The sequence below is a fragment of the Thalassophryne amazonica genome, chromosome 2, assembly GCF_902500255.1.
Source record: "Thalassophryne amazonica chromosome 2, fThaAma1.1, whole genome shotgun sequence".
NCBI lineage: Eukaryota > Metazoa > Chordata > Actinopteri > Batrachoidiformes > Batrachoididae > Thalassophryne > Thalassophryne amazonica.
This window is the reverse complement of record NC_047104.1, coordinates 60,141,896-60,167,724: the sequence shown is the minus strand read 5'-3', so window position 1 is coordinate 60,167,724 and position 25,829 is coordinate 60,141,896. Positions and strand designations below refer to the sequence as shown.

The following is a 25,829-nucleotide window of genomic DNA, read 5'->3' as shown; positions in this document are numbered from 1 at the left end:
CACGTGAGACGTGTGCATCACGTGCATGTGTTCAGTACCGTATAAGGCCTGTGGAGACTTTCACTGCTGCACATGCAAACTCTATGGGTCTTGTGTCAGCACAAGAATGCATATAGTACGTATGGGGCCCATACTGCCATCTTAAGACTCATTCAAATCAGGAGCACGGCTACTACGGTCCGTGTGATGACAGTAAGACAATCATTGGGTGCCTTACACACTTCACACCCACTATTTGTACAGCCCGCAACAGAAGTATATCTGTCCACCCCTATGTCTGGTGTGCACGCCACACAAGTAACAAGACAGGGTATATATATATATATATATTGGGGAGATAGTGTAGTGTTCCTATATGCCTGAAAAATATTTACACGTGAACGTTTTCTTTAGTGAATGGAATGTTGCATTTTCAAGTGCCAGAATTGTTTATCATGATATCATAGCACTCTCTCAAATTGTTGCTGGCAATGCTCCGTGATAGAAAGCTTAGCTGTTTCTGGTCACCCCCCCCCCAAAAAAAATATTGCCACAGCAACTGAGAGGGTGTTGGACCATTCTAGGCAGATGATAGAAGTGGAGGAGAGGCAAGAAGTGAAATTGGCTTTGCTGACATTCTCGTCAGGAGTGACTGTCAGGTGTGGACCACCTGCATCACAGGTCCTCCTGGTTTACAACACTGGTTAATTGTAAATCACACACACTCCACAAGCACTGCACACGCACTGTTCACATGCGTCAGAGATGCGATTGCCACAGGCTGACGGTGCAATATTCCCCACGTGTCGTGTATGACGGCTCTACAGCCTGTACGTGACAAGTGCAACGCACGCAGATTCCCCCGGAAAGCTGCAGGATGCCTGTAGGCTGCCACTCCCTGTGACCCGTACATGTCCACCACATGTGCAGTGAATTGTGAGGCAGGCTTTAAGTGCTGACTGATATTTTGTGATTAATCTCAGTTCTGACAGATGATTATAATTTTGCATAATTATTAACTACACATGCAAGGACAGATTTACCAAAATAATGACTGATGTTTTATAGAAATAAGAAGTGGGCTGAATGATGTAGTATTTGTGTGTGTACGTCACACTGAGCTGGATGATGAAACAGTGTAAATCAGTGGTGTGGCAGCATATCTTTTTTTTTTATATGGGAGTTTGTTTAAAGAACCCAATTTTATTTTTGTTATTTAAGAAAAAGAAAGAAAGAAAGAAAAAAAAAAAACAATTTCAGCTGCACTTTTAAGAAGAGGACATGTTTTGCAGTTCACAGAAATATTTTTTGTCATAATTGGCAGCTCATTCTGTAAAATAAAATAAAAACGAGGAATCATATAGAAGCATAAGCGATCATTACATCTCTATAAATTACATAAGCAAAAAACAAACAAGTAAAACCCGTTTTCTTTTGATGCTCATTACTTTGAATACTTATTTGAATAGCTTTTAATTTGGATACTCATGATTTGATCATTTATTGTTTTTGAGTTATCTTGTTAGTTTTCTGTATCATTAGTATGACCTGGGAAGATGGTCTCCTCACTCAGTCCGGTCTGCTTGAGGTTTCTTGCTGTAATCAAAAAGCAGTGAGAGTTTCCTTAAGATTACTGCCAATTTGATTTTTTTTAAATTTTTTTTATTGTGACCTACTTTCTCTGAGGTCAAGGTATCAAAATTTGAGTCTCAAAAAGCAGTTCTGGGTCAAAACTCAGCTTCCAATTGACATCCAGTCATTGACATGAGAGAGAGAAAGAAAAAAAAGAAAAGTTTCTACAAAATTTACATCTGTCATCTTGTATGAAGAATTGCCTTGACATTTTTGGGGGTGAAAATTAATACTTCTAAATGGATTCCAGTCACCTTCTCTTTAAATAACTCTACATTAGATAAGTGATTTGGATAACTACAAGGAAATAGAATATTTATTGCTATGAATGCTTCATCTTTTAGCTGCCTCTGTTATCACCCAGGCAATGGCTGTGGTGTTGGTTTGATTCCAAATTTAAAGCATCCAGTAGACCGGGTGACTGGCTGTCCCTCTCCCCAAACGTTAGTGATATAAGCAGGAAGCAGATTGCTTTGTTTACATTGTGTGACTTCTTCATTCAATACCTTTAACAAGATGGCAGCCTAAGTTACTCTTCAGTGGCTGGTTCAGCCAGTAACGATGTCCACTCTAGTCCCTTTTTGCTTTTTTGGCTACAGCTGTGAAAACTCCCAGTCATGCCGTAGGCAATTCAATCCCTATCTTAGCAGTTTCCAATTTCTGTAACAAACAAACAAACACGGTCAAGCAAACACAGTTTCCAGGCAGTACCACACTGGGAACCAGTCTTCTCTGTGCACATGTACTAATGCATACAAATACTGTACATATAAATGTGATGGACATGTACATGCGCGCACGTGCACACACACACACACACACACACACACACACACACACACACACACACACACACACACACACACACACACACACACACACACACACACACACACTTACGCAGATCAGGCAGTAAAGGCTTGACAATGGAGACATTTTAATGCTTAGTGGAACCATGACAGACACATGTAAGTCTTGATGAGCAGAGTGTGGTGCGATTGGTCCAGAGGGCATCTGCAATTGTGTCTCACGTGAGGCTTGACAATTCCATTGGTCAAGAGACGCTTGTGTCCCAGAGTCAGGCCACCGTGGCAAACGTGCATGAGCAGAACTCGAAACAACAACAAAACAGAAAAAAAGGCAAAGCACCACATTAAAAGAGACTGAAGCAGTCTCCCCAACAAACACAATCACGTCAGCACGGAACAGTGAGTAACACGCTGCTACTAATTAGCCCAGAATAAATTACAGTCACAGAACAATCGTTAAAAGCAGAACTGGAATTCATCTGAACTAGACGACTGATTTGACCCATGCAATATAAGGCATTAACCAAACATTTGTTACTGACATCACACAGCATCATATTACTGACTATACATACAATTGCTGACCTGGAAAAAATAAAAATAAAAACCTGCTTCATGTTTCAAACTAATCTTGACTTGATGTAGAACAATAGTCCTAAACCAATGGCGCATTTTTAAGGGAATTGGGAATGTCTAAGGGAAAAGCGATCAATCTGTACAATCCCTTTGTACCTATTGATCTGCAGACGAGTGAATGAAATTGATTTTCTGAGGTAGACAGTGTAGACATATTTCATTCCCCCGATGCAAAGCCATTCTAAGCAGGGATAGGTGGGTAATTTTATCCATTTGGAGAGGCTCTGGTCGCCAAGTCTCAGCCAAATGTACTGTGTCACATGGGTTCAGCCATCCATCATGCTCTCATGCCTGTCTCATCACTGTGGTACTTACACCGTCATTGGTGCTGCACGCCCACGCGGTGATGGATCGCACCCAGCATAAACTATGACAAGATAGAGAGATCAGAGTGCACGGCGCACTGGTTGTTCCTGGGCAGCTGGGGACACCGTTAATGCTCATCCAGATTACTCAATATCCTGGACGCCGTATGGGACCTGTGTGGAAGATATCCTCTAACATGCCTCATAAATGCTGCTTCCCTTAGGCTGTTACTGTGTTCAAGTCCCTCTGACAAACAATTACACTTAAGGGTATTAACAGAGCAGAATTGAATGAGAAAACTCCAACAAGCCACGTGTACGACTGTCAAGACGCCCACTTGCGGAGAAAAGGTACATGCATGATAAACAGACAAATTATCATGTTGTACCTATTTTTCTTTAAAGTCTTAAGTGCTCAGGGAAACCACCTTAAAAATATAAAATAAGAGAAAAAAAAAAATCAATGAAATGATGTTTTATCAGTGGGTGTGTGTCATAAATAAAATAAAAATACTATAAAATAAAATAATAACAGCTTCTGCAACATCCAGTTGTATGAGATAGTATACAGTAGGCCGTCAAAACTGCTCCTGAATCTGTCGGCCAATGAGGTGAGTCAGAATCAGCAGTTTGGGATGTTACTGTTCAGTTATGCTCAGAAGGCGGTCGTGGCACTATAGTGTCCTGATGGCCACCGGGTACAGCAGTGACATGTGTTCGGCACCTTTGATGGGCAACTTGCGGCTGGAGTAGAAATGGATGATCTCAGGCACGCTGTCAAAAGGACAGCTGTTCTGGCCCAGGATGTATTTGTTCTCCTTCGTCCGGGATAGTTTCATGTGCATGAAGCCCTGGCTGCTCCTGCAAGCGTAAAAGCAAAAGCAGTCAGACATGGTTTATACACGCAGCGAGTATGAGCAAAACAAAAAGAAAAAAAAAAGAAAGTAAATGGGAATCTCAACAGGTCAGACGTGATGGCATTCTGCATGCCGGATTACATCCAACAACTTTGGAGTCGTCTGGGAAGGCAAAATGTCAAGTGCAGGATTTCACAGGAGGCGCGTGGGGATGAGGCTAATGAAGCCCTGGGATAAATCACTTAAGCTACAGCAATAAAAGCGCAGCAAATTAAAAGCTCCCCGTGTGCTTCTAGGAGCCTTCGATCGATACATTTTACTGCTTGCCAGTAATCTCCTGCTTTCAGGTCGAAAATTACTTTTCTTTGGAGTTGCACGTGATGTATTTAAGAGTAAACTTTAGGAAAAGATACAACATTGCAAATATCCTGCTGCTATTTCACTTATCATGAGCCAGTTACATTTATAAAATGTTCTTTTCTTTGAACAAGTGTTTCTTGCAGTTTGTGATGCTCAGACTGTGAATGCAGCCTGTTAAGAACTTCTGATCATATGCTGTTTCAAACACTTAATAACAGTAGCCATGGGCACGAAGACAGCAAGAGCTCCCAGACTGTGACAGCAAACCTCAATGACCTTGACAACTCAGGCAAGGTTCCCTGACCAAAATAAATTATTTAAAGGCAATTTCAGGGTGGAGCTTCAATAATACGCCACGTTTTGTAGAAATCAAAGGACTTGGGAGGGGTGATCCAAGCAAACAGATAGCGGATATGACCTTGGCCCCAATGACTGACCTTTGGTAAATACAATCGAGCCTGGGCAATTCCACAACCCACTGTACCTACATGTACCACGTTTGGTGCACATCAGAGTGAAAATTTTAAATTTAAGCTTTGATCTCAATGACTTTGACCCAAATGATTGACCTTTGGAAAATATGAGCACGCCTGGGCAATTCCAGAACCCATCCACATACTTTTCCAAGTAACAGCCGCAATTGTTTTTTTTAATTTAAACGAGTTTGAGAGGTCCTTTGACTTATATACGTACCACTGTATACCTATATACTTACTGTATATCACCCAAAAATCACATATTCTTTATTTTAATTAATAACAAAAATAACTGTTTATACAAGGCTTTCCCAGGAATCAATACACAAAACAAAAACATTTCCAGCAATAAAAGTACACTTCAACAATGCACAAAAATGCTAAATTAAAGCGCTGATTGAGAATTTTTATTGTAGTGTTTCCAAAGCTGTTGTTCAGTTGTTCAAACAGCATGAAGTAACATCTAATATGTTATCCATCGCGGGTTTATCTGTCTGTATTGATTATTTTTGCAATATAAAAGTCTGTGTTGCACACGACTTGCTGCAAAAATCCACTCTTCACTTCTGTACCCGATCCGGTCTGATGTTTTCAGTTGTACAAACTGCAGCAAAGAACAGAGACTATGCACTTTGATTAAGGGAAAAAGCGTCAGTCTCTCTGGAGTAAAAGTCACACTGGGGCATAAGTTATACTTCTTTCTGAATGTGGAATACAATTTTTAATGGTGTTTCTCTTGGAGTTAATTTAAATTACAAAGCAACTGACAGTTTTTTCCCTCTTCAAGAGGCTTTTTTTTTTTTGTAATCTGGGGCAATTTATACTCCAAAGAATACAGTGTGTGTGTGTGTGTGTGTGTGTGTGTGTGTGTGTGTGTGTGTGTGCGGCAAGTTTGGTGGACATCAGAGTGTCCACCAAACTTGGTGGGGGGTGGGAGGATTCATTTATTTTTGTACCTTACGCCCCAATGATCTTTACCTTTGCCAAAACAATTCTGGGGTGTCATCCACATATCAAGTTTGGTGGAAATGGGCAAAAAAAAAAGACCAGGGAGGAGCAGCAGAACAAAAACAGACAAAGGTTTCTCACATGCCAGGCAATTTTTTTTATACCCCTTTTTTAAGATACATACCAAATTTGTCATTTGTTTCTAATCCTTACAAAGCAATATGGAACAGATATGGCTTAAAGATGAATCAACACCATTTTTGAAATGCTTTTGAGGTCGCTCATTATTCAGGGTTCAAATTTATGCACGTATTTGTAGACTTTAATGAGTAAACACTGTCTGTGATAAACAGGAGCAAGAAGTGGGCTGGGATTTAAGGTGGCTTGACGCTTTGCTTATCTTGCAATTGCATGTGTAATGCTGCCAGATTTGTTCCCTCACTCATGCATAAACAGGCAGGTTCAATTACAGCGCACCAGTCTAAGATCGTGATTAAAAGGGATCATATATGACATCTTCTTACAAAGCCAATATGGGCAGAGGTGTCAACAGGGATTTGAGCCCCATGAAGATATCACACTGGGCAGTGCATCCAGAAAGTATTCACATTGCTTCACTTTTTCCACATTTTATGTTAGAGCCTTATTCCAAAATGGATGAAATTCGCTCAAAATTCTACTAAAAACACTCCATACTGACAACATGAAAGGAAACCCCCACATTCTCTGTCTTACCGTCAGAGAGTGTTGTCTTTTAAAGATGTAGCATATTTAGAGTTGTCCACTGCACGCGTACACAATGCTAAGGAGGAAACTATCATTCTCTGGAGTAGTGGTTGACCTTAAAACTTTTTGATGTGAGGCTAAAGCCCCTTACACACCGGGCTTGCTTCGGGTTGCTTCATGTGGCGTCATGACGATGCAGGAATGTCTGCGTCAGGTGCACGCAGGAGGGGGGCAGAGAGGAGGTGAGGGTGCAGAGGAGGTGCTGCAGACAGACTCAGCTGCAGCCAGACTGTGTGCACTCTGATTTCTCTTCTAGTTTCTATGTTCTTGTGCTGACCCACAGGTCTGCGCTCTGAGTTCTGTTATAGTTTATCTTCCTTCCTGTGACCGGGAGCTGCAGCCGGCTTTCGTGTGTTCACGCAACTCGTCCGTGAGTGGACATGGAGAAGTCTGGAGTTTATACTGGATGTGGACATGTCCTGTCTCTGGCAGTCAGTCTGTGAGCAGGACTTATTTATGGACTTTAACAAAATCAGAGAGAATTTGACCAGGTGAGCGCAATGAGCTGCAGTCAGGCTGCAATCTGAGCATTTTTTTCTTTTAATTGTTCACACATGCGGTGTAGTTTTACTGCATTGTGTACACGTATAAAAGGTTTGTGTCAACAATCCTGCGTGATTTATAGCTCGGGAAGAATAGAACACAGCAGGAATCATAAATTGGTGTCGGGTAACGTTGTATTTTGAGGGTGTGGCTTCCAGTCACGTTGAGTACCGTTGCTTTGCCCTGACCCGCATTGAAATCACTTCCTGTCTACGTCCTGTGCTCAACGCAGAAAAAAATTAAACATTAAATTTTTGGTGTCCGACTTGATTCGTCCTTTGCATCTGTCACAGCGTTGTGGCGTTGAGCTACATCGTCTCGGCACTAGGTTGCATCCACGTGGCGTCGTAATGACACCGCACGACGCAACTCGATGTGGGCCTGGTGTGAAAGGGGTTTAACTTTGGTGATGTGTTGGCAAGATTTGAGTCATGTTTCGAGAGTGTGCGGATATGGCACTTTTAGGGAGTTTGTCCTGGGCCTGAGTATGTTTATTTTATCTTTCTTTAATGATGTTGTCAGTTCTTGATGTGTTTTTGTTTGTTACAAATAAAGTAAATAAAAAAATTGGTCACTTTTTTTTTTTTTTTTTGCAAATTTATAAATATAATATATATAATAAGAAAAAAAAACTAAGAAATAACATGTAAATAGGTATTCACACCCTTTGCTCAATACTTTGTTGATGCACCTTTGGCAGCAATTACAGCCTCAAGTCTTCTTGAATATGATGCCGCAAGCTTCACCTATCTTTGGGCAGTTTTGCCCATTGCTCTTTGCAGCACCTCTCAAGCTCCATCAGGTTGGATGGGGAGCGTCGGTGCATAGCCATTTTGGGCTCTGGCTGGGCCACTCAAGGACATTCACAGAGTTGTCCTGAAGCCACTCCTTTGATATCTTGGCTGTGTGTTTAGGGTCACTGTCCTGCTGAAAGATGAACCATCACCCCAGTCTGAGGTCAAGAGCGCTCTGGAGAAGGTTTTCATCCAGACTGTCTCTATACATTGCTGCATTCATCTTTCCCTCAATCCTGACTAGTCTTCCAGTTCCTGCCACTGAAAAACATCCCCACAGCGTGATGTTGCCACCACTATGCTTCACTGTAGGGATGGTGCCTGGAGAGTGCTCTGAAGCAGCTCTCCTCTATCCACAAAGGAATGATGGAGCTCTGACAGAGTGACCATCGGGTTCTTGGTTACCTCTCTGAAGCCCTTCTCCCTCGATCGCTCAGTTTAGATGGATCCAAACTTCTTCCATTTATGGATGATGGAGGCCAGTGTGCTCATTGGGACCTTCAAAACAGCAGAAATGTTCCCCAGATTTGTGCCTCGAGACAATCCTGCCTAGAGACAATTCCTTTGACTTCATGCTTGGTTTGTACTCTGACATGCACTGTCAACTGTGGGACCTTATATGCAGACAGGTGTGTGTCTTTCCAAATCATGTCCAATCAACTGAATTTACCCCAGGTGGACTCCAATTAAGTTGTAGAAACATCTCAAGGATGATCAGTGGAAACAGGATGAACCCAAGCTCAATTTTAAGCTTCACGGCAAAGGCTGTGAATTCTTATGTACGCGAGATTTCTTACTTTTTTATTTTTAATGAATTTGCAAAAATCAATAAACAAATAAATAAATAATTCACCTTGTCATTATGGGGTATTGTGTGTAGAATCTTTAGGGAAAAAAATGTATTTCATCGATTTTGGAAAAAGACATAAAATGTGGAATTAGTGAAGCGCTGTGAATACTTTCTGGATGAATGGTATAACACTGCAGACACTAGCCAACATTCCATGTAAAAATAAATAAAGAAAGAAAGAAATGTGTTCATGACCATCTTCAACAGATTAAATACAATTTTAATGATAAGAAAATAATCAATTTAACTTATAACTTGAAACAATAATATAAAACTTCAATTCAAAATTACTACACCCAGATTTTTGGAGAAAGCTTAGGTGAAATACTGCCACCCTCTATTTTCTCTCTCCTCTCTTAATTTTTGGAAACCATATTTTAGGAGGCTGAGACATAATGCTCTGAGCCTGCAATCTCCACCAGCTCTCCTCACTGAATCACTCCAAGTAAACAGCGTTGGCACATGGTTTGGGGGCAGGAATAAACAATTTCATTTAAATAAAGGTGGAGAGCAGAAACAGAGGGTCTCCAGATGTTTATTTTTTGCCACCAATAAGAAAGTAAACAAGAAACCAGTAGTTTTATCAGCATCTTGTGAACAAGAGTGCTCTGACAGCACAATATCCCCGCTGGCAAATGCAGCTTTGCTACAAGTGCTCTGTTAACATTTCAAGGTATGTGATAGTTGATTTCAGAATGCAGACACCAACCTGTGAAACTGGCAGTGTTTAGGAAAATGTGTCAATCTTGTACAATATTACAGTATGCGTATTATCAACCTATAACAAGGAATCCTATCAGGTTTTCCAAACCTACTACTAAAAATGTGAGAGGAGTTTATTTCAGAATTTAGGCGCCTACTCATGAAACTTACAAAGTCTAGATTTGTTAAGCAATGGCCATAATTTGGTAAAACGATATGAAATGGAACGATATGAAAATATGCATATTACCAACCTACAACCAAACCCGACCCCTGCCATATTTCTCCATGTAGTGTGGAGTTGCATCAGGAAGGGCATCTGGCGTAAAACATGTGGCAATTCAACATGTAAATCCACCTCAGATTTGCTGTGGCGACCTGGAGTGCAAACAAGGGAGCAGTCGCAGGGACTTGCTTTTAAACAAGGATTGTACCAACAGCCATGTGAGAGCCGGGTGGCACTTAGCTTTTAAACAAACATGGCAGAATACGGACGATTTCATGCATGGCATGGCGGGCTTCATCGTCAGAATTATTTTTGGGCTCCTATTTAAAGGTTGTGTTGGATTGTTGATGTCAAAGCAGCAGTGACGCTAATTTCTGACAATTTTTTTCCTGCACTGAGGAGGTACCAAAATGTAAGTCCCTTTTCTGTTGTTTCTAAATTAACTCATAAACATTCATTGTTTGGTATTGTTTGTCTCAAGCCTTTACATAATATACAAATAATGAATGTTTATGAGTTCAGTGGTACGAATATTTCATATTTCACCGAATTAAATATTCGTACCATTGAAAGAATGTAAAAACATTCATTATTTGTTTTATATCTTCTTTGTCTTTCGGCTGTTCCCATTAAGGGTCGCCACAGCAGATCAATCGTTTCCATCTCACCCTGTCCTCTGTATCTTCCTCTGTCACACCAACCACCTGCATGTCCTCTCTCAGCACATCCATGAACCTCCTCTTTGGTCTCCCTCTTCTCCTCCTGCCTGGTGGCTCCATCCTCAGCATCCTTCTCCCTATATACACTGGGTCCCTCCTCTGCACATGTCCAAACCATCTCAATGTCGCCTCTCTGACTTTGTCTCCAAACCGTCCCACCTGAGCTGTCCCTCTGATATGTTCATTCCTAATCTTGTCCATTCTTGTCACTCCCAAAGAGAATCTCAACATCTTCAGCTCTGCCACCTCCAGCTCTGCCTCCTGTCTTTTTGTTACTGCCACTGTCTCTAAACCATACAACATAGCTGGTCTCACTACTGTTTTGTAAACTTTCCCCTTCACCCTTACTGATATTCTTCGGTCACAAATCACTCCTGCCACCTTTCTCCACCCACTCCACCCTGCCTGCACTCTCTTCTTCACCTCTCTACCACACTCTCCATTACTTTGAACAGTTGACCCCAAATATTTAAACTCATCTACTTTCACCACTTCTACTCCTTGTAACTGCACTATTCCACTGGGCTCCCTCTCATTCACACACATGTACTCAGTCTTGCTTCTACTGACTTTCATTCCCCTTCTCTCCAAAGCATATCTCCACTTCTCCAGACTAGACTCAACTTGCTCTCTACTCTCACTACAGATCACAATGTCATCTGCAAACATCATAGTCCATGGGGACTCCTGTCTGATCTCATCCGTCAACCTGTCCATCACCACTGCAAACAAGAAAGGACTCAGAGCTGATCCTTGGTGTAATCTCACCTCCACCTTGAATGAGTCTGTCATTCCGACTGCGCATCTCACCGCTGTCACACTATTCTTGTACATGTCCTGCACTACCCTAACATACTTCTCTGCCACTCCAGACTTCCTCATACAATACCACAACTCTTCTCTTGGCACCCTATCATAAGCTTTTTCTAAGTCCACAAACACACAATGTAACTCTTTCTGTCCTTTTCTGTACTTTTCCAACAGTATTCTCAGAACAAACATTGCATCTGTAGTGCTATTTCTTGGCATGAAACCATATTGCTGCTCACAGATCTTCACATGTTTTCTAAGCCTAGCTTCTACTACTCTTTCCCATAACTTCATGCTGTGGCTGATCAGCTTTATGCCTCTGTAGTTACTGCAGCTCTGCACATCACCCTTGTTCTTGAAAATAGGAACCAGCACACTTCGTCTCCACTCCTCAGGCATGCTCTCACTTTCCAAGATTTTATTAAACAATCTGGTTAGAAACTCTACTGCTATCTCTCCTAGACATTTCCATGCCTCCACTGGAATGTCATCTGGACCGACTGCCTTTCCACTCTTCATCCTCTTCATAGCAGCCCTCACTTCTTCCTTGCTAATCTCTTCTACTTCCTGATTTACTCTCACCACATCATCCAGCCTTTTCTCTCGCTCATTTTCTTTATTCATCAACTCTGCAAAATATTCCCTCCACCTTCTCAGCACACACTCCTCACTTGTCAGCACATTACCATGTGCATCTTTTACCACCCTAACCTGCTGCACATCCTTTCCAGCTCTGTCCCTTTGTCTGGCCAATCGGTACAAGTCCTTTTCTCCTTCCTTACTATTCAACTTCTTCTACAGCTCGCAATATGCCTTTTCCTTTGCTTTTGCCACTCCTCTTTTCGCCTTACGCCGCATCTCCTTGTACTCCTGTCTACTTTCTTCATCTCTCCGACTATCCCAAAACTTTTTCGCCAACCTCTTTCTCCTTATGCTTTCCTGGACCTCTTCATTCCACCACCAAGTCTCCTTGTCTTCCTTCCACTGTCCAGATGTCATACCCAGGACTGTCCTAGCTGTCTCCCTCACCACATCTGCAGTACTTTTCCAGTTGTCCAAAATTGCTTCCCCTCCAACCAGTGCTTCTCTCACCTGCTCGCTAAATTTCACACAACAGTCTTCCTCCTTCAGCTTCCACCATCTGATCCTTTGTTGAGCTCTCACTCTCTTCTTCTTCTTTACCTCTAAAGTCATCCTACAAACAACCATCCTGTGCTGTCTAGTGACACTCTCTCCTGCTACCACCTTACAGTCTGTGATTTCTTTTAGGTTGCATCTCCTATAAAGAATGTAGTCCACCTGTGTGCACCTTCCTCCACTCTTATATGTTACCCTGTGCTCCTCCCTTTTCTTAAAGTAGGTATTCACCACAGCCATTTCCATCCTTTTTGCAAAATCAACTACCATCTGTCCTTCCCCATTCCTATCCTTGATACCATATCTACCCATTACTTCCTCATCACCTCTGTTCCCTTCACCAACATGCCCATTGAAGTCTGCTCCTACCACTCTTTCATGCTTGGGCACACTCTCCACCACCTCATCTAACACACTCCAGAAATCTTCTTTCTCCTTCATCTCACAACCAACCTGTGGGGCATATGCACTGATGATATTCATCATCACCCCTTCAATTTCCAACTTCACACTCATCACCCTGTCAGACACTCGCTTAACCTCCAACACACTTTTACCATACTCTTCCTTTAAAATGACCCCAACACCATTTCTCTTCCTGTCCTCACCATGGTACAACAACTTGTACCCACCGCCGATGCTCCTGCTCTTACTTCCCTTCCACTTGGTCTCTTGCACACACAATATGTCTACCTTTCTCCTCTCCATCATATCAGCCAGCTCTCTCCCTTTACCAGTCATACTACCAACATTCAAAGTCCCCACTCTCATTTCCACCCTTCTAGTTTTCTTCTTCTCCTGCTGTTCGTGGCAACGTTTTCCTCCTCCTCTTCGTCGTCTTCACCCAGCAGTAGCCCAATTTCCACCGGCACCCTGTTGGGCAATAGCACCGGTGGCGGACGCTGTTAACCCGGGCCACGACCGATCCGGTATGGGAATTCGATTCTGAGTCTGCATAGTTCGGTTGGCTTGTTTTACGCCGGATGCCCTTCCTGACGCAACCCTCCTCATTTATCCGGGCTTGGGACCGGCACTCAGAATGTACTGGCTGCACACCCCATGTGGCTGAGTTCATTATTTGTTTTATATAATGTCTAAAATAGATCATTGCCATTTGATATTTTATTAATTTCTAAACAACAGAAAAGGGACTTACATTTTGGTGTTCCACTGTGACGTGTAGTCCAGTAATGCAGTGCACTGACTTCGGACTTCCATAAAAAAAAAAAAAAAAAAAAAAAAGACTTTGTGTAGTTCCTCAGTTCAGCCAAAAATCACATCAGCATTTCATGTTAGCAGCTCTTCATGCATCCAGACGGCTTACAGGGGAGTGGATTTTGTGTGTGTGTAGCAGCATCAGTTAACTCAATCAAATCATCATGTCACTGTCCCGTGCGTGGCCCACGCAACCGGCTCGGTCCAGCTGTACCTCTTCAGTGCAGCAAAAAAAAAAAAGGTCAGAAATGAGTCCAGGTTTTCTTTCTCTTCTTGCGAACAGGCAGCACAGTGGATTTGTTTTGTGTGTGTGTGTGTGTCTGTATCTTACAAGAATTAGTCAGTTAGTTCAAATTATGTCTCAGGAGAGTCGTGTGTCCCCCGCGCGCGCACATGCAACCTGGTCGGCGCTTGTGCGTGCGTGAACAACAAAAATAAGACTGTATACGTCCTCAGTGCAGCAAAAAAAAAAAAAAAACTAGAACCAAACCTCCGCCAAGGCCATGGGGTCACTGACGCCATAACATCTACACTCCGTGGAATCATTGAACCTAAAAAAGTCTAACAATGATGTTTGCTCAGTAGTAAAAAAAGTTTCATCTGCTGTGACTGGATAGCATGTATCCTTAGCGCTTGGCATCACAGTTTATTGCAACTTGCACCTTTCCCAGAAGCTACTGTCATCTGAGCACTGATATTGATATTGCATGTGTTTACAGACAAAAACAAATACGAGACAAAATTCAATTTATTATTCAACTAAACTGCAAATATATGAATTTTTTAACATTTATGAAACACTTCTCTAAACAAGGCCATAGGGTCACTGACCCTAAAGAGATTCCCTCCTTGGCACAGTGATCTATTTCTTTTTGTCTCTTTCTCTAAAATTGTATATAATAATAGATTATTAATATATAAACAAAAATAAATGTAAGAAATATTACAATTTGAAAACAAATGCACCCGAACGTGATGACAGCTGCAACTGCTTAATGCTCATTTTTAACACATGGCATCGAAAATGCCATAGACATGCTAACATTTTAGCATCGGGATCCGGATCGTGATCCGGATCACCACTAAAATTTAATCACTTGTTCCTTTTGTCATTTCCAACCACTCCACAAAATTTCATCAAAATCCGTTCAAAACATTTTGAGTTATCCTGCTGACAGACAAACAAACAAATGCGATCGAAAACATAACCTCCTTGGCGGAGGTAATAAAAAACATCACGTCAAAAATGAGTCCAGCTTTTGTTCTTTCTTCTTGCTAACAGCCTCCAGGCAGCACAGTGGATTGGTTTTGTGTGTGCACGAGCATGCGTGGGCGCGCAAGTACTCGTGCGCGAGCGTGCGTTTTGCAACGTGCATGTGCACGAGTATGCATGCACGGGCATGTATGTGCATGCACGAGCATGCTCGCACGTGCACGCATACTCGTGCGCACTTGTGTATGTGTGATCACATGTGCGCGTGTGCACGAGGCCGTGCGTGTGCACGTGCATGTGAGAGTGCAATGGTACCAAACGTATGGAACCAAATTTGCACTCTAAATGGAACCAAGCCGCACTCTAAATGCAATGCAACACAAATGGGATGAATTAATCCATGTCATGTGACAAACAAAGCACCAATCACATCACAAGGATCCACTCAGCCGTTATATAATATATGATAAAGATGTTAGATTTACACAGAAACGCAGTGGAATTGTCAGGCAGAGCGTGAGACCAGCCAGTGATGTAATGGTGCCTGTCTACTCTGATTGGCTGTTACCCCCCCACCCCTCCCCACCCAAAAAATAAATTTAAAAAAAGGCGATTTGCATGATTCAGAACACCTTTTAACCTCTTAAAATAGGTCAAGGTTAGCCATCTTTGAACTTGCTGGACATATACTGAGCACAGACAGACGGACAGACAGATGGAAGGCCAGATGGACACAAAGCCTTCGTAATACCTGATGGCCATATATTCATGGCCTCGGGTAAAAATGAAATTTACAAACCTATCAGGTGTAACTTTGCTGCTGGCCTCATTAATAAGTTGATCATAATTGGAGGAGATGGGGACAAATTCCCTTTGTTCCGAATCTGTGCGACATTGCAAAACAGTGCCAGAAAAACTGGTTCTAAAAAGCTTTTCCTGCACAGCACATTTGAAGAATGGGGGTGCAGAGTGCTGGGAGCCCGGCGTCGGGTTACACAACGCCACACTTAAAAAGGCAAACACATCAATAGCATTGCTTTTAGATTCCCAACTGATTATCCATCGAGCGTTCAGTGACGCCTATCATGTTACCGTCCTGCAGAGACAGAAACCAGGACAACACAGATCCACAGCTGGCACTAAAAAAATATCTTCTGCAGCTATTTTAAAACAGGCTTTCAATGTTGTCAGATCCCTGTGTTTGAGGTGTTCTGTCTAATCAGGATTAATGCCATTGTGAGATCAGAGTTTATTGAGGTTCATGACTCTGATTTGAACCCAGTAGTCCTTCAGCTTGACAGGAATCACATCTTATCGCTCCCTTCAACATATTGGATTACTGCATGAATGACGAGCTCACCGTTATGAATCTGAGGTTATCATAAAAGGCAGAGTCTTCTGCCGCAAGATAAAATCTCCAACAGAAGAGATCCCCTTTAAAGAATTACTGCGCATCAGATATGCGCCCCTTAATTTGTGTAAGCTAAATTGAATGTCTCCTTATGATGACCTGTATCTAAATATACCCAATAAATACTGGATGCAGTTCCTTGTGTAAGGCAGTTATGAATTTTAATAAATGTAGCACCTATTAAAGTGTAGGATTCTGTGACTTAGGTTGTCTAAGTCCATTGACACACCTGCTCCATCTAAATGTATTTATTACTCCTGTCAAGAAGCAGAGAGACACTGTTTGGCTGTCCTCTCACACTAGGTCATGTCAAGGTCATAGTTTAAAGGTCAAGGTCCATCAGTGATGACTATCTCTTCAAACTGCAAAGAGCAACTTCAGGAATTTCAATCATGCTCGGTAAACAAACCCAGTGGACCTTCCACTTACAGCAAAGGTCATGGCGAGGTCATTGGTCAAATCAGAGGTCTTCAAATAACAATGAGTAATTTCAGACAAACTTGGTGGATTAACTCAGTGAACTACACTCAACAAAAATATAAACCAACACTTTTGGTTTTGCTCCCATTTTGTATGAGATGAACTCAAAGATCCAAAACTTTTTCCACATACACAATATCACCATTTCCCTCAAATATTGTTCACAAACCAGTCGAAATCTGTGATAGTGAGCACTTCTCCTTTGCTGAGATAATCCATCCCACCTCACAGGTGTGCCATATCAAGATGCTGATTAGACACCATGATTAGTGCACAGGTGTGCCTTAGACTGCCCACAATAAAAGGCCACTCTGAAAGGTGCAGTTTTATCACACAGCACAATGCCACAGATGTCGCAAGATTTGAGGGAGCGTGCAATTGGCATGCTGACAGCAGGAATGTCAACCAGAGCTGTTGCTCGTGTATTGAATGTTCATTTCTATACCATAAGCCGTCTCCAAAGTCGTTTCAGAGAATTTGGCAGTACATCCAACCAGCCTCACAACCGCAGACCACGTGTAACCACATCAGCCCAGGACCTCCACATCCAGCATGTTCACCTCCAAGATCGTTTGAGACCAGCCACTCGGACAGCTGCTGAAACAATTGGTTTGCATAACCAAAGAATTTCTGCACAAACTGTCAGAAACCGTCTCAGGGAAGCTCATCTGCATGCTCGTTGTCCTCATCGGGGTCTCGACCTGACTCCAGTTCGTCGTCGTAACCGACTTGAGTGGGCAAATGCTCACATTCGCTGGCATTTGGCACATTGGAGAGGTGTTCTCTTCACGGATGAATCCCGGTTCACACTGTCCAGGGCAGATGGCAGACAGCGTGTGTGGCGTCGTGTGGGTGAGCGGTTTTCTGATGTCAATGTTGTGGATCGAGTGGCCCATGGTGGCAGTGGGGTTATGGTATGGGCAGGCGTCTGTTATGGACGAAGAACACAGGTGCATTTCATTGATGGCATTTTGAATGCACAGAGATACCGTGACGAGATCCTGAGGCCCATTGTTGTGCCATACATCCAAGAACATCACCTCATGTTGCAGCAGGATAATGCACGGCCCCATGTTGCAAGGATCTGTACACAATTCTTGGAAGCTGAAAATGTCCCAGTTCTTGCATGGTCGGCATACTCACCGGACATGTCACCCATTGAGCATGTTTGGGATGCTCTGGACCGGCGTATATGACAGCGTGTACCAGTTCCTGCCAATATCCAGCAACTTCGCACAGCCATTGAAGAGGAGTGGACCAACATTCCACAGGCCACAATTGACAACCTGATCAACTCTATGTGAAGGAGATGTGTTGCACTGCATGAGGCAAATGGTGGTCACACCAGATACTGACTGGTATCCCCCCCAATAAAACAAAACTGCACCTTTCAGAGTGGCCTTTTATTGTGGACAGTCTAAGGCACACCTGTGCACTAATCATGGTGTCTAATCAGCATCTTGATATGGCACACCTGTGAGGTGGGATGGATTATCTCAGCAAAGGAGAAGTGCTCACTATCACCGATTTAGACTGGTTTGTGAACAATATTTGAGGGAAATGGTGATATTGTGTATGTGGAAAAAGTTTTAGATCTTTGAGTTCATCTCATACAAAATGGGAGCAAAACCAAAAGTGCTGCGTTTATATTTTTGTTGAGTGTATGTATGATCTTAACATTACATATGTTGCGAGAGGATGGTCCAAAGGTCAAGGTCAAATCAGAGGTAACCTAAAATACATGGCGATAGGTTCAAAACAAGTAATTTCATTCAAACTGCATGAATAAATTCAGTGGATTGGCCTCTCGTAACACAGGTCATGTCAAGGCCAACATAAAGTAAGTTGTTGGATCAGCACAGTGGACCATCTTTTCACAGTACAAGTCATGGTAAGGCCATAGCTCAAGGTCATATCAGAGGGCATCATCTAAAACTACATAGTGGTATGTCCAAAATGCACTGAGCAATTTCAATCAAACTTGGTGGATAAACTGAGTGGACTGTCCTCTCACAACACAGGCCATGTCAAGGTCATGTATCAAAGGTCAATGTCAAATCAGAGGTCATCTATAATACATTCATGACCACATATCAGGAACTAGATGAGATAATGAAATTTAGTTTCCTCCATGGTCTTCCACCTGACCTCACATCAATGATTTCACATAAAAATGTTCAGCAAAGTAAAAAAAAATTGCCATATTTCAACCGTCAAAGACATCATAATACGTGCATGCATCTGCAAACATTCCCATACAATGGCGTAGGCTTCTCACATGTGCTATGCTTAAACGTCACATTATGGCAGTGTTTTCATAGAAAACGGTCTTTATATTTAATATCACTAAACTGATACCACTGCTGCATTATTACAGCTGGTGGCGATGGGGCACTGCTATCGTCTGGATACTTTGATTCAAAGATGCACCACCTCCATGTGTATGGTGTTTTTGTCTACAAACTTTAATATCTGACTTATGTTATTCGTAACTTGCTGAAATATGTCCCCTTTGGGTGTTGAGAGTTAAACCGCAGATATAAAGATTATCATTTACTGAGTTATGTTATTATTCAGTTGGAATTTAATTTCATCTGGTCTGTCTAGGATGTACCCCACCTTTTGCCCCGAGACCGCTGAGATAGGCTCCCTTGTGACCCTTAACTGGAATAAGCAGGGTTAGAAAATAAATGGATGGATTTTAATTTTGTGCTTCTCTGTGCTCAGGCATCAGATACATTATACTGGCTAAAAATTCCTTCTTCCAGAGTAATTTTCTTGCTCTGCGTGTGGAGTCGTGCAGAGCTTTGACATGAGGCGAGAAACAGGATGACACTTTCCTCTGAGAGACTTGAGAAGGGTTTAATATATTTCAAACACCTATGAGGGTTTTCTCCTCAGACAGGCAGACGGAGAGAAAAGAGGTGGGGGAGGTGTGAGGGCACGTGGACACAAAAGGTGTTATAAGTGCAGATGGAAAATGTCTTCCATCCGGCATCACACTTGAGACTAGAGTCTCATATATATCCGTCTTTATCAATATTGCAGAATACATGACACCCCATGGCCTCATACATTTCTGAGCTACCTCGGCTATGGCGAGTCTCCGTGTGGAGTTCCCTCTTATTTTCTGTGGAATCCTACTCGTGAGAGCCGACTGAACTCCGCAATCAACAGGCCCAAGGACCGGCCCTTGTGGGACTCCACAGGTGAAAGTGTGGGGCCGTGATTCCGGTGTCACATACTCAGTTCTATTTGTGAGAACTGACCCGAACCATTTCAAAGCCGTGCCAGAAATTCCAACTATGTGCTGGAGACAGTGGAGGAGAATATTGTGGTCAACTGTATCGAAAGCGGCTGTGAGGTCCAGGATGATAATAAGTGATGGAGGACCCTGGTCAGCAGCCACCAGAAGGCCATTGGTAACTCTGACCAGGGCAGTCTCTGTGCTGTGGGAGGGCCAGAAACCAGACTGAAATTTTTCATACGAATTGAGTTTATTGCGGTGATCTTGAAGCTGGGTTGAGACAAACCTTTCTAAAATCTTTGACAGGAATGGAAGGTTGGAGATAAGATGGTAGTGTGCCTTAACTTCAGGATCCAAGAAAGGTTTTTTTTTAATGTGGTCTAATTTTTTATTTTTTTTTAATGCCAGTGGGACTTTGCTCGTCAAGAGAGAGTGGTTAATGATTCCAGTGACGAGGGGGCTTATGTCAGAGACATTGGCTTTTATCAAGGGAGTGGGCAAGGGGTCTAAGGAGTATGTTGAGGGTGCCCCCCTCTGAATGAGGCCCTCAACCTCTCTCACTATGGTGGGGAAGAACTGAGAGAGACAGTCCACTGACTTTGATGTGAGCAAGTCCAATTAAGCCCACAGTAAGCCATATTGTCTCAGATATTTCTCATAAAATAGTCAGAAAGGAACAAAAATGGCCGAGTCCACAGCAGCTAGCACCTACTGTTAGCTGTTTGCAGGTGGCTGCACACACTAGGTGTCACTCAAAGTGTCCATGCCCCTAATTACTCACAATTTTATGGCTTCAAATATCTTGAAAAAAATACCCTCCTTACATTTGTCATGAATAGGAAAACTCGTTATCGAGACCAACTCTTTTTTTGTACCAGGCTGTAAACACATGTATCATATACCTATAAATGATATGCCAATATGATTGGATAAAACACTAAAGAATAAATAGCAATACACCCTTGTGATATTTTTCAAGAACAGGTAATATTTTTCATACCACCCAAGTAAAAAACCAACAAAATGAATGTCGCCTTGGTAATCAGCCAATCCATGCACCCAGGGTGTATGGTTTTCTTCAGGGTGTATAAAGCCATATTCATTGGTGAACAACTTGATAACTGATATTTCTGCTGTAAAGTTGTAGATTTTAATATGGGGGTCTATTAGGGAGTGATTCATTTTTGAAGCCAACCTCAAGTGGCCATTCAAGGAACTGCAGGATTTGGCAGTTCTGCATTGGCTTCATTTTTCAGTAGAAGCTGTCTGGTCCCGCGGCCTATCAAAAACATCTGACATTCAAAAAAAGATAAACTGTTTTGAGGGAGAGTTCTTACTTCAGGGACAGAGAGTAGTCGTTCTTGCTGGTCTCACTGTTTCTAACCAGGTAGCTCGCCTCTTTGCACAGTCTGAGCAGAGACTCCGCATCTGTCCGACTGATTGCTCCATGGTACCAGCTACACACACACACACACACACACACATACACACACAAAGAAAAACAGAAGCGTTGAAGTAAACATGATCAACTTGTGTAGAAAACATGGAACAAGGGAAATGAAATCCAATAATCTTGCTAGATATAAACATGATGATCAAACTCACAACTGGCTTTCCAGGGGCATCATTGGGTCAATGCGCTCCCCCAGAGAGGAACTACAGTGGTCCAGTGATGTCATTTTGGTGTTGACCAGGCAGCCGCTGGAGTGCCGCTGCAACGGGCGGCATTTCCCGTCTTTGGTGGGTGACATTCGAGGCTTCTCCACACCATCAAATTGGACTATAAGGGAACATTAAAAAGAAATTGCCATTTTAAAAGCCATGTTCATATAATACGTGCACCTCTGGTGAGGATAAAATCCAGCAGTGTAAATACAATAACTACTAAACTACTTTTACTGTTTTTACATGTCTTTAATACTGCACACCTCTCATAACACAAATCACCTCTTCTATAGCTATTTGGCTTTCAAAAATCAGGAGAAATAAAAGTGGTAAGAAAGGGAAAGATTATGGTGCAGTATGTAAAATGTCTAGAGCAAGCCAGCCTAAAAAAACAAGCATGAATGAGGCGAACGAGGGAAGCCAACAAAACTCCCATAACAACAAAGATACAAGCATCACTGGCTATGACTGGATGGTACACATACAGTACACATACATTTGTGAGAATCTACTCAATCTACTGGTACCTTGTTTCCCATGTAACAATAAGAAATATACTCAAAACCTGGATTAATCTTTTTAGTCACATAGCACTACTATTATTCTGAACACTACTATACAACATCTGTTTATTGATCCACCAGGCACAGCTCAATGGATGACTGGAGGAGAGTAAAACAATGCTTATATATATATATATATATAAACTAATTGTGTTTGCCAGGAGGCATGCAGAAGACTGAAGCTTGGAGTGTATTCCTCCAATCACAGCCACAGAAGCTTCTTCACAGCTGTCAAGGGTGATGCCACTTAGAAGTCTCTTTTGTGTAGACACCTAGTTTTTGAAGAAGCCCTCCTCAATACATTTTCTATATTGTGCCACACCATTTCTTAATGATTAATTCTTGAATTACAGTGGATTTTTAGTGACATATTTTTCATTATCTTTCCTGTGACTTCTTTAAATCCACCAGGCTGTAAAAGTGATGATGTTGTTGTTATGTTAAAGGTCGTGGCTACTTAAAAGCATGCGACAGACTGACTATCTGTCCAGGGTAGATCCCGCCTCTCGCCCAGTGACCGCTGGGATTGGTTGTAGCCCCCCTGTGACCCTCAACTGAAGTAAGCAGGTTTGGAAAATGGATTAATGGATGGATGGAGTACTGAAAGGGGATCTATTTTGGGCTGTATTTTGAGATGATTTGGCCTTCATTTTTCACTTGGCTAACGGGCTACATAAGGACAAACTAAAAACACTGACATTAAACAGATTCTTGTCTGCACTGTACAGGTAAAAATATCAATGTCTGGTAACATGGAGAGGATCCCTATGGAGGTAAATGTGTACATCTTTCACCACTAAATGTAAAATGTAAATGTTTATACTAAATGTAAAATGTTTGCCGCTAACATTAACCTCCTATCCAATGCTGATGAAATAAGTTTTAGTCCAGAGTGAAAAGATGAACCCCTGGTCATGTAAAAATGAGGCCCAGGTTGAAACATGTTGGACTTCCTGAACTTTAACCATTCCTTTTTTGGTTTTATCATTTTAGTTCATTTAGATTACATTGTGCAGTCTAGGTTTTACAATTAAAGAAAATATTTTTTTTAATTCCTCTTTACAGGAGCACACTTTTATTAGAATTATTTTTATAATTAATGTGATTTGATGTAATAAAAAAATGAAAGCACATAAAGGCTTAAGAGGTGAAACTCCAGGTATGTAAGTCTAACAGTGCACTGCCTGCAATATTTATAACATAAAAACAACAAAATCTATGATCTATGAAACTGGAACAGTGCAGTGTTGTGGAGGTGAGAACAAAATCTATGACATTATTTTGCATGCACGGAGTCACTGTATATAATTTATCCATCTGAAGCACAAGTACACATAATAGAGGTGGCATAAATCAAATTAGCCTCACTAGATGCACATTCTACCAAGACCCAAACATCCAACAAACCACAAAAAAAACAAAAAAAACAAGTGGGGGCCGGGGAGAGGGAGTGTGGTGTGTATCCCAGTGCAAAACAAATGCTTAGTCATGCACAGAAGCACAAACACTGCACACACATACACACACACACACACACACCAGTTAAACATTAAACAGCCTTTGTGAAAACTCTCAGGATTAGTTGTGAGCATGACAAGCTGTCTTGACAACCTCACAGGGAAGTGTTTGATGGCACATCGGTGTTGTAGACAACCTGTGGGAATAACACGACTGGCAGAGGTCAGCGAGCCGCTTCACAGCCAATCAGGAAACAGAGAAACTTTTCAGGCCATTTGCAAAAGCTAACAGGAGAACAAAGGCGAAGATAATGTCCCCAAGGACAAATGAAAGTGAATTTGTGCACGGGGTTAGGGAGGCCGAAAAACAACAAGCCTGGCAGCGGTACTGATGTGTGCGCGTGCACTTATACGTCCTCTGAAATCCACTCTGTAATTGATGTTCCAGTGCCTCTGGCTTTTGAAGAACCCATTTAAAGTCAATGTGCTTTTCAAACAATAACGGTGGTGTCCGTCGTACATCAGATGGCTAGAAACTGCTGTGCGTTTTAAGGATTTAAGATCAAAGCCGCATCCCCGATGGAAGGTTTATGTAGCTGGATTACATCCGTCTCTGTCACTAATGGCCGGTCTCGTGTCTACAGTTTAATTACCCGCACGGACCACGGCAGACAGACAGGCACTGTGATCTTAACGACATGTCGATAAGAGATCAGCAGCTGTCTAGACTCTACGTTCAGCGGATAGTGTTGCACTTTGCAGTTTGTGAGTAAGTCAAGTGTTCTTGTAATACTGAGAGTGGAAGAAGAGCTGACAGCATGAATCAATTTTATATGACAGCACACAACTTCTGCTCAGCAAATTTCAATTTGGAGTTTCCAACGGTAGCTTCTAGTGGAGTAACGAACCATAGTTGATCTGTGTTCTGTTCGGACTGCCCTCCACAGTTCAGCACACATATGAAGGGCGGATTGAAGGCAACTATTAAATAATAGTGTGAAATACAAATTTATTGTCATGGTGATGAGTTTTTAAAGGAATATTTGTGTAAATCTCAATGCAAAGTTCTAATCAAATCAAAGCAGTTTTGTGTTCATGCAAGCAGAGCACACTAAAAGCAGACAACCTCTGGCTTCCTGCTCCCGGCTTGAGGAATATTAGTGTCCAGAATCACTCCGAAATATCATGAGTTGAGGAAGGAGTGTGCACATCACCTTCCCTGTGCAATTCTGTGTTATGCATAAGTGAGGCCAAGGTGGGTGGGGACCTACTGACCTCCAGAAGAAGAAGAAGAAAAAAAATTCCATACTTTGCCAAGTGGTGTGCCTCCCTGAGAGGACTTGGCGAAGCCAAACTAGAGCTGCATGGGGCAACCACATAAGGTGCACTGAGCTGTGCCTGGCACTTCAGTACCTAGCAAGAGGGTGTTCCATTTTATTTTTTAACTATTTAAGAAGTGAGCATCATGGTTTCCTTCAGGACTATGGCTAAAGTTTTTTTGTTTTCATTTTTGTCATCCCCCCCATACATTTTTTTTTTTTGCTTATATTTGAACTGTGAGCTTTGTAATCCATTGCAACCCTAGCGGCTATACTAAAATATGATATGGACAAAATGGAGCCTAATAATCATGAAATGGAGGTAAAACGTAACGAAATGAACAGACTGACCAAGACTGACTCCTAATATGATTCAATTAATTACTTTTATTCAATTTTTTTTAGCGAAATAGCATGAGGAGTGATAATAACGAAATGGGTGTAAAGTGTAATCAATCAATTTCAATCAATTTTTTTTTATATAGCGCCAAATCACAACAAACAGTTGCCCCAAGGCGCTTTATATTGTAAGGCAAGGCCATACAATAATTATGTAAAACCCCAACGGTCAAAACGACCCCCTGTGAGCAAGCACTTGGCTACAGTGGGAAGGAAAAACTCCCTTTTAACAGGAAGAAACCTCCAGCAGAACCAGGCTCAGGGAGGGGCAGTCTTCTGCTGGGACTGGTT

At 42.1% G+C, this 25,829-nt stretch overlaps 1 protein-coding gene across 1 annotated transcript in view; it reads right to left on the bottom strand.

Annotated features, from left to right (window-relative positions):
* Nucleotides 1-2,526: 2,526 nt before the first annotated feature.
* Nucleotides 2,527-25,829, bottom strand: part of LOC117503666 (SH2 domain-containing adapter protein F-like) — a 277,377-nt gene continuing 254,074 nt past the window's right edge. Inside the window, exons 6-8 of the mRNA XM_034162913.1 lie at nt 21,741-21,915; nt 21,473-21,592; nt 2,527-4,222 (exon numbers count right to left, since the gene is read on the bottom strand). Coding sequence (XP_034018804.1) covers nt 4,036-4,222; nt 21,473-21,592; nt 21,741-21,915 — 482 coding nt within the window. The 3' untranslated portion in view covers nt 2,527-4,035. The remainder of the gene's footprint in view (nt 4,223-21,472; nt 21,593-21,740; nt 21,916-25,829) is intronic.